Source organism: Suillus fuscotomentosus (assembly GCF_016647785.1).
Source record: "Suillus fuscotomentosus strain FC203 chromosome Unknown F5891scaffold_118, whole genome shotgun sequence".
In the NCBI taxonomy this organism is placed as follows: domain Eukaryota; kingdom Fungi; phylum Basidiomycota; class Agaricomycetes; order Boletales; family Suillaceae; genus Suillus; species Suillus fuscotomentosus.
Genome location: NW_024539630.1, coordinates 102,255 through 112,275, shown reverse-complemented (window position 1 = coordinate 112,275; position 10,021 = coordinate 102,255). Strand labels below are relative to the sequence as shown.

The 10,021-nt window shown below is 47.2% G+C and overlaps 1 protein-coding gene across 1 annotated transcript; it reads left to right on the top strand.

Moving 5' to 3' along the window:
• Positions 1 to 649: 649 nt before the first annotated feature.
• On the top strand, positions 650 to 2,210 carry F5891DRAFT_1197270 (uncharacterized protein; the record flags this gene model as incomplete). Its single annotated transcript, XM_041368452.1, has 8 exons — positions 650 to 810; positions 864 to 998; positions 1,051 to 1,159; positions 1,219 to 1,400; positions 1,455 to 1,593; positions 1,639 to 1,833; positions 1,885 to 2,039; positions 2,090 to 2,210. The coding sequence occupies 8 exons, from the start codon at positions 650 to 652 to the stop codon at positions 2,208 to 2,210; spliced, it is 1,197 nt and encodes a 398-aa protein (XP_041218376.1).
• Between the last annotated feature and the right edge of the window lie 7,811 nt (positions 2,211 to 10,021).

The following is a 10,021-nucleotide window of genomic DNA, read 5'->3' as shown; positions in this document are numbered from 1 at the left end:
GATGTACGTTCAGGTCGGACTCGGATGCATACGATTTAGTAAACGCTCGAGTTTGAACTTAGTGTGAACGTCCAACAGGATTAAGACCGTCTGACACCGAGGCTCAAAATGGAGGTTCTGCAGAGGTCCCAATTACGTGCGCATCCTCGCTCCCATTATCATGTTGTACAGACTAAGTCACCGATCCAGCAATATACATTCTCAGACTTTCAATTATACCCCCCGTATATGTTATCAACGACTCCGTCTGCTTGTTGTCCCATACTCGGCTATGCTCGGACCAACTCAATACGGCAGATGAATGACACGTTTCTTGCACTATGTCAAATTGACGATCGCTCAAAAGAGTAGTAATTTAATTTCAGCATGTCGTACTTGCCTTGCATGGCGCCTTAAACCATTTTCAGCGGTCATTGTTAACGTCAATGCGCTGACATGTCTCTTTCCGGCCTATGAAATTTAGTACTAACTCAAATGTTGTTTGACACCTTCCCGGCATACTATGCATCTCAAAGCAGCTGTGTTTCTTGACTCTGGACGGCCATCATATAAAATGGCGGGCAGGATTATTTAACTTGGCAAGTCCCTCCTCTCCCATCCTCTATCATAGGCTCAATTTCGCTTTTTTCACTTTTCGCCATAGATGTCCATGTCTCCCAGTCAGACGCCGGTGGAGAACGTTCCCTGCCCTCCGGAAGGGTCACAGTCACTTGCGGTGGCTACATCTGAGAGTGCTCGTCAGAAGCGGAAAATTGCTGCTTTAGAAGAAAAGCTACAGATACTAGAGTCGGGGCATGCAGTCAAACAAAGGTATCGGCGTCATTTACATCTAGTTCGTTCAGTTGATTCAATATGATTTTCAGGGAGATAAACTATTACATGTCGAAAGGAAGAGCCATCAGACGCATCGTTACCTTATTTGAAAACATCGAAGACCTAATATGCGAGAACGACAGGCGGTGCGATTTGGACGGCGAGAACGAAAGTACAACTGTCGAGTAAGTTTTTCTTTTTCCTATGCTTCGTGATTGCTGATCATTTGGTTTGTAGTCAAGATCGTTTGCAAACCGGTTTTATCACACTCAATCACACCCTTCCGTGGTTTCACTCAAGGGCTTCAGACTTGGAATATGACGATTACTCGCATATGCTCAAAAAGGTGCTTTTTACCAGTACAAACCATCTGTCTTCTAATAACTCATTATGAAGCTCAGGCAGGGAGCCGATGCTGCTCGAGGGGACAACACCTCGAAGCTGAAGAATCTCGTCGCTGACTGGATTAATCGCGACTTGAAGCCCGATGCCCCAGTCGACCCTGAGGACAAACATTGCCGTGGATTCATCAACGATGTGTGTGGCAGACTACTCTGCCCGACGGAGCTAGACTGGAATAACCCAACGTAAGTAAAGTATCTCATTCAAGATCTTGCGCGACACTAACTACTATACACTAGCGTCAGAGCAGGAATCAGGGATCGCACAAACGGCTATGTCGTGACGGAGATGTCCTGGCCGGCGTTTCTGTACGAAAAATACACAGCGGATCAGGACAATCTAGAGCAGGGCCTCTTCAAAAGCACCCTTTTACTTCAGGTGAGTCATTCTCTAGTCGCTCGACAAAGATCTCAATTTTAGTAGGCCTTCAAAGCAATATTTACATCGCCCTCCTCTGCAAGGGAGGTTGCCGCCGATGGCGATGCCGCCGATGTGATTGAAGCCAATCGACGCGCTAAGAAGGATTTTAATTCATGCAAGAAAGTGAAGACACACGTGGCGCAAATAATCAAGATGCACGCAGTCACACCCCGCTCGATCGCATATGTAGCATGTCAGGTACGTTGTAATAGTTTCTAATTTCCTTGCGGAGTGACGATATTTAACAAGTTGCGATTTGCCCTGTCTTCTGTGACTTCGTGGCGCTCGGTTGATGGCGACTTCGACTACATCCCATTTTGGCAAAACATTGTCGACTTCTTCGAACGGCCCCCCGGTCGAGCAGCGCAGCAAAGGGTTAACCGACTCTTGTCATGGTGGATGAGGTGCATTCTTTACACACTCAACAGTCCTCAACTGATCTCCAGTTTTTTAGGAAAGTCTTCGGCACAAGTCTTCGTGCAGAACTCAGTGATGGTGCAAAGGCCAGGATGTCCATCAACATGCTCGCGACACAGAGAGCACAACTGGACGATGCTCTCTTTGATTCTGAGTAATTTATTTCTGGTGCAAGGGCGGCTTCTACTAGTACCACCCTGTTGAGCATTGGATCGTTTTGTTTGGTATATCAACATTCAATAATACGGTATTATTAAATTACAATAGTATCTTGCAATTATGATGTGATGATTTAATCGTATCTCTTCGATGTGAAACTTCGGAAGCAAAGCATCTGAGACAGTACCTGTGATAATATTCGCACATTATGGACATGTTATGAACAAGGTAAGTAAAGCTACAGGTTTGGATCTTCGTGCTTGTATTCTCGGAAGCTGAATCTGAGAAATGCAGCATAATTGTGGTAGATAGTGTAAGCATGCAAGGTCACTAAATAGCTGTCAGTCGTTAGAAACTCGCAGAAGATTGTGTGGGAAGTTGAAGCAGGACATAGGTCGATTGTTGCTCGCTGGGCGAACACACCTTGGCTAGTGTGGCAAGGTATCACTTCTTCCCACGGATTCCCAATCAATGTAAAGCAGACAATCATTGGAGAACGCGTAAGTCCTACCTCAGAATATATCGATATGCCAACACCTCTCACAGTTATTTCACTTCTCAAATGCACCTTTCATATTAGCATCCACCAACTGGTTTGTGAGTGAAGGATGTTGAACAGTAGCAATTTTTTTGGTGCGTTTCTTCAGGCATAATATGATTTTACAGTTTTGAAAAGTGTCTGCAATATATTTTGCCTTTCATTTAGGTAGTATATTCGATGTTTGGTCGTACAATGTACTCTCGTGAACGAATTGCGAATGTCCAAGCATCAGATCAAACACCGCAGATAGGCATTTTCTTCTGCGGCCCTCCCAACAGTTGAAGAGTGTGTTGACACGTTCACTCAGGACATAAATGTAAAGTTTTCAGCATTGTGCAGGGGTATCGTGCCTATGTGAGTGGCGATCTTAACATTTTGTCTGGATAATTATGATGGGAGATTCGCTTTTTTGACTCGCGTCACGGATTTGATTGACAGACCACTTCACACATAAAACCGTACATCGAGGATGCTGGGTACCGAAGTCGATACATAACCTCCGCTACTGAATTTGAAGTTAAGGTACATTGCTACCACGATGCAGGGTTCGCGCATGACTCTGACTTCTTGGGACGCAGTCGTAAGTAGTATACCATTGCCAGCCATTAGTGATTCAGAGAACACCGCCTTGAGACGCAAGGATGACACAAATTGATTGTCGCCTGCCTGTTAAAACAAAACCCAGCTGCTGCGCAAAGGTATAGCTTCTTCACACGCTTTCCCAATTCATATATAGCTGACAATAATTAGATGTATCAAAAAGATATCCTCTGAGGTTGAAGCGCGGAATGATTTTCTAGTCGTGCGCGCGGCTGAATATATCATCGTTGCCTGCAAGATACTGGCCTTCAGTCTCACATGGAGAATTCTCGTTGAAGTGAGGGAAATTTGGCTTTCCAGAGAGCTATGTTGGGATTTAACAGTGGGCGCCCTACTGCTGATGTGGCAAGCTTAATTCGTGGAGTTAGTTCTTGCTCATGTTGAACAGCGTTACTGTCCTCAGGAAGATCCTGACTTTCACGCCGTACTTGACATCGCGAAACTTAATTCTGACATGGCGCTTGCAATCCGTCTAGTTGAACCATTAGCTTTGCTCTACTTTCCCGTCGAATCTGACCTTGAGTGATGAGTGGGTGTCTTTTACCTATCACTAGCTCGGAGTATGAAATTCAGAACTGTTCTTTCCTAGACAAAGTCAAAAATGATGATGTGATGATCGATAGCGGATTTATGCAGATTTTAGTAATTATATACTATGTATTGATATATATGTCATTCTCATACATTCATCAGTTCACTGATGGCAAGAACTGGAAGGTGGGAGAATGTACAAGTAGGTGTGGGAGACGGGCAGAGTGGTACGACAGAATGTTCGGAAGAGTGAGAAGCAAGCAAAAAGTGACATTAGCACAGTTTCCATTCAATAAAAGACTCACCGTTAGCATGGGGTTAGTATCAATCACATACTCTCAGTGGTGGCGAAGCAGGCATCATGAAACTAGCTCAATGCCTGTTGCAATGGGTGCAGCACGAGGGGGCAGCACATTATACATATGCCTGGGAGAGCTTTGAAGGTGACCACTAGATATAGCCCACAAGCGCAGGATAGCAGAAGGAGGTAGCAACTTCCAGTGTGAGATGATAAGGTAGAAATAACCCGAAGGCCTGAGGCCTGGCCATCTGAGCGCTAAGCGCAAGCGTGAACATTGGGACACCAGACTAATTAGTAATTACTGTAATAACAAATGGAGAGCAATATACAAAGACTGGGTGACTATCCGTAGGGTAAATAATAAGGAATAGATTAAAACGGACTTTAAAACATATTTGCAAAAGATAATCTGAATAGAATACTAAACCGTAGCCTATATGGAATAAACTAATCTGTATTTTCTTGGTCAGAACTCCGATGGAAGACGTACTGCTACAGTACGCTCTGGTGAACGACACTGAAGAGATGGCACTTCTCGATGACGAAGAAGATGCCACAATGTTAGCAGCCATGCTCGTTGCCAGCGCTGAGCTTGCTCGACTCGATCGCATCAATACACGGAACCCTAGAAGACTTTACCTTTGTCGCGCTCAGCTACTTCCTGATCCACATTGCAATACTCCATGGCAACAACTACTGTATGAAAGCCAGAATGATCGTGCCTTTATTACCACCATGGGCATTGATGCCCCGACTTTTGCATTCATTCTGACTTCTGGCTTTGCCAGCCAATGGTACGAGAGGCCCGTCACACGTCCTGACATCAATTTGCACGGCATCGCTCGCCTGAATCGGCGTTCACTTAATGCTGGTGGGGTACTGGGCCTCATACTTCACTATCTCAACTCCACCATGCAGGAGACTAGCCTCCAACAGATATTCGCTTTGGTTCCCGCCACTGTTTCCCGCTATCTCACATCTGGACTGCCCATACTCTTACAAACTCTCCGTTCTATGACTGATGCCCGAATTCAATGGCCATGGGGACCCGATTTTGAACGGTGTAGTGTGCTCGTGATCGCACGTCACCCACGACTGCAAGGCGCCTTCGGAAGCATCGACGGGCTCAAATTGCCTGTGCAAACTTCCGAGGATGATGAGATCGAAAATGCTACATACAATGGGTGGCTTTCTGAGCACTTCATAAGTTCCGTCATAACATTTTCAGCTGAAGGTATGTTTTCTCGTCTTCTGCTATAGTTTGTACTTAATTTTATATTCACAAAGGCATCGTGATTGCGGCCAGGACCAATGCACCTGGTAGCTGGCATGATTCTCGCCTCGCATCCCGCATCTATACTCAACTTCAACTCCACACGCCTCCCGACTATTACATTGTCGCAGATACCGCCTTCCCTCGTGGAACGTCCTCCATTAATGGGCGCATTCGTGCACCTCTGAAACATGGCCAGGTTTTACGTGGCTCAGTTGCTGAGATAGCGGAACAAATGGCATTTAACCACGAACTACTTTCTTACCGTCAAACAGCAGAATGGGGTATGTGTGCCATTCAAGGCGCCTTTGGAAGGTTACGTCTACCACTCAATATTGCTAACGAAGAAGCTCGCAGCAATCTCATCGAAATATGTCTTCGGCTGCACAATCTCCGTGCCATCCGCGTTGGAATCAATCAGATACGGACCATGTACACGAAGCTTTGGCAGGCTACAGAGGATGATATGGATGTGTGGCGAGACTTTGAGAACATGCTATTTTCGGACCAGAGGAAGAAAGATCGAGTTTCGCGCTTCCATGTCACCTTGGAATACCAGTAGATAGGATTGTCTAGTACTGCTGCATGTTGCCTGTCTCGTACATAGGATAGAACAGTGATCTAGTACTGCTGCATGTTCCCCGTCTCGTTTTGAGTATCAAAAATTGATCTAGTACTGCTGCATGTTCCCTGTCTCGTATCGAGGATTGAAAATTGATCTAGTACTGCTGTATGTTCCCCGTCTCATATCGAGGATCGAAAATTGATTTAGTGTTGCTGCGTGCTGCCTGTCTCATATGAGAGGGACGAGAGGACAGATGAGAGGACAGTCAATTTTTCAAATGGTACATTGGTACCCTAAACACACTGGGAAACTACATAAATCGTATTGTACAATCAAATCTCTTTCAACCCTTCCTTCAAATCTCTTGCGACCCTTCCTTTTGAATGGGCTTGGGCAGTTCATCAGCCAAGTCCTCAAAGTATGGGCGATCAGAATACTTGCGACAGTCCAGATGGCCCAACTCTTCGAAGGCGGGGAGGCTTGGGAGGCTTGGGGACCTCGGATGTGGTACTTTCACCCTCGTCTGTGATCCACCTGACGGATCCCCCACCCTCAGGGTACCATTCCTGCTGTAAGTTCTTGCGTTTGGGCATCCGGATATGCCGACGGTGTGTGGATCCAGTCATCTCAATCATCTCGATGCGAAGCTGAGCACGATCGCGTTCGCGTTCGGCGTCATACAAATGATTGCGCAAACCAAAGAGCTGTCCCTGTAAGTTTTCGACATTGGCATTTGAGTCTCGGAGCTGCTGGCTTTGGGTCAGCAGCTGCACAGTAGCGAAGCTGCGATTAGCGCGATCTTCATCACGGTCGCGCTGGGCAGCTGGGTCCAAAGCACCAGAGAGGCGAGTGAGGAGATCTGTAGCGGCAGCTCCTTGAGCGTTGCGATGCGGAATGGGGGCTTCGGTGCGAGCAGTGGAGCGTGCAAGAGCGGTGTGCTGAATTGGGGGGGGAGTATGGTCTAACTCATCCTGAAACTGATCAGAGACGACAGAGTGATTGCCGTCGTCGTCTTCGATGTCATCAAAATCGATGTTGTCCAGGTCACGCGTGCCCGCACGCTCGTTGATAAGTTGATCAATACGATGTGCACGCGTGACCTCTGGAGGGCAGACACCGTCTCCTGTTGGCTTCGTGGTCTTCACCAGCTGTAGTTCAATGAGTGAGCCGTCTCACAGTCATAGTATGACACTTCAAATCTTACCTGCTTGAACTTCGTCTCGAGCGAAGTAACTTTGCGTTCAGGCCGGCCATTTGCCTTTGCCCATTGGCCAAACTTGACGTGAATGGCCTGCCATCCACGTTGACCGAGGGGAAGCTCCTGACGGACCATGTCCAGAAGAACTTTGACGTCTGAGCTGGTGTAGTTGTTAGAACCTTGAGGGCGTCCTCGCCGAGCATGCACTTCATCGTCGTCTTCAGCGTCCTCTCGGGAATGCTTTTTTGAGTTAGCAGATGCAATGTTTTGGTTGGCCTTACCTTTGCCCCTTGGGCCTTTGACCTGGCGATGAGAGCCCGCCGTTTTGGCCGCCAGAGTGTGGCCACGGGCCTCTGCGATAGTGACAGCGTCACTCAAGTCAAGATCAGGAGAGTCGGGTAGCGGGAGGAGCGCAGGATCAATCATTTGGTTAGTCGGCACCTGGCGGAGAGGTACACGGGAACCGGATGGTTGTAAGGGTGGCGCAGTGTCCGAATTGGACTGGAAGTTGGCCAGTGTGAGTGCATAGGTGCCAGGAGGCTGTATATGACACAGTTAGTCAAGCGAAAATACATAGTATGGTGCCATTGACGTACCTTATAACTAAAACCCAGTTGGGGCTCCCCATATTCGAGGCCAAAGGCATGTGAAGTGATAGACTATAGTAGTAATGAGTGTCTGAAAGCATAGATGAGAAAAATGAAACTTACCTTGCATATTCCTGGGTGAGGAACCCAAGCACCGTCTTCGTTGTGTGCATAGGCATTTCTGGCGTCGTTGTAGCGTAATTCTGGGTAGGATGGGCTACTACGAGGGGGAATCATAGATTGTGGAGGGGGAATGTCAGACATTGTAATTGTAGTAACGTTTGAATTGAGATAAAGCTTACCTTGTTGTCCCCAAGCTTTTATAAGTCCCCAAAGTCCCAAAAATTTTGGTCGTCAGATGCACAGGCGTGTCTTGAAGTTGATAGATAGTGAAGTTCACCCTGTAGTGGTTGCAGTAATACGTTAGCGCATACACACATGGATCAAAGCATTTAATAGAAAAAAACACACACCTAACCTCAAAGGATGGACAGTCCTTGTTACTGGACAGATAGAGGTTGATTGGGGTCGGCATTGCTCAAGTTGTCCCTTGGCCGGTTGCAGAGATACGTGATTGTGCAGTTCGGCTGTTATAAATCTTAAAACTTCAGTACAATTTTCTCCAGGCAGCGTAGGTATTGGACCGCAGTTAAAATCCGTATATTCGAAGATGTTGTGATGAAGCAACGATTGTCACTAAGCTCAAGACAAGTGAGGCGCCGACCTCCGTTGTAGATTAGTCAGCGGATCGCAGGGGCGTTAGTGGCCCAAAACTGGATATAATCCATCTGAATATTCTGTAAGGGGGGGGGGGGGCCCCCCCCCCCTTACAGATTTAGAGTTTGTAAGAGCCTCAAAAAAATATGTTTTGAACATCCGACGTAAATGAACTGCGGCATCGCGGCACGACTTCCTTAAATGGCATTTTTTATTCTATTATATTCGATTCCGCATTATTTTGGCCTACGGATAGTCACCCACTTAACGGCAAACAGAATGCAGGAATAAACACTGAAAGAGATGGTGAGATGCTGTGCATGAAAACGAAATCGGGGGTGGGCGGTTGCGGGATGCCAGCGCCAGCGTTATGCCGAACGACGCACTATAGCTGTGCGGCAGCACTGTTCGGATTATGTAATGTGTTACAAATCGTAGCGGCGGCGAGCGCCAGTCCCCGACTCCGTTGTCCGGCTAATTCCTTAATCAAGTTTTATTAGGTTTAAGGGAGTTGAATCAACGATCGCACTCGGCCCAGGCCGTGTCCACTGGTCTGTGCGTGCATTCGTCACGTCTGACATATACCTGTGACCAGGCCTTAGCTACGTCAGCTTCACTGTGGCCGCATTTGGGAATCCGTTCTGGAACGGATCTCCTTCTACGGAATAACCCTAACCCCCTCACCATGGGCCGTGTATGGGAATCCGTTCTGGAACGGATCGCCTTATACGGAATAACCCTAACCCCCTCACCATGGGCCGCATATGGGAATCCGTTCTGGAACGGATCTCCTTATACGGAATAACCCTAACCCCCCTCACCACAGCCGCTTGAATGTGTGAATTTCAGTCAACAGTCGCTTTGGTGGCTTGTATGTTAGCCTTTCCCTCACCCCGCTTGCTCTAAACTCTTTCGAGTGTCTGTTGCCAGTGCAAGTCAATTAGAATGTCGATACCTTTGTTATGTCATGCACTGCATGTGTTCTCATTTGTATGTTCGAACGTTCAAACTTTTGAACACATGACTTCTTCTGCCCGGGACTTGAGGCGATACATGAAGTTGCTCAGCTGAATGTTGGACCGGACATCCTCAAACACATTCAGGACAGATCTTCACCAATCTCCATCACATGCCAGGTGGTAAACTCTCGCAGAGACCACTCTGACTGTGCAGAGCATGGCAGGCTCTCAAGGCGTCTCCTTACATGCCACGCGATGTCTCTCACCCATCTTTATCCACTTGACGTTGTCGAGCAGCTGCACATCTCCTGCATAATTTCTAACGTCATCCTTGCCATCCAGAATGGCTTGAAGATGGACTCCTGCTGACTATCTCGCAGTGGTGAGGGACATGACCATCGGTCTTGGATTCCAGTGTTTAGTGATCAAGTGTTGGTCCGTCTATTTGTCATGCTCATGTCACACTCATTCGTTATATTATCGCAGGCTGTTTTAGGCCTTGTTACTCTCTGTGTCGCCGATCACCTCTCATCTAACG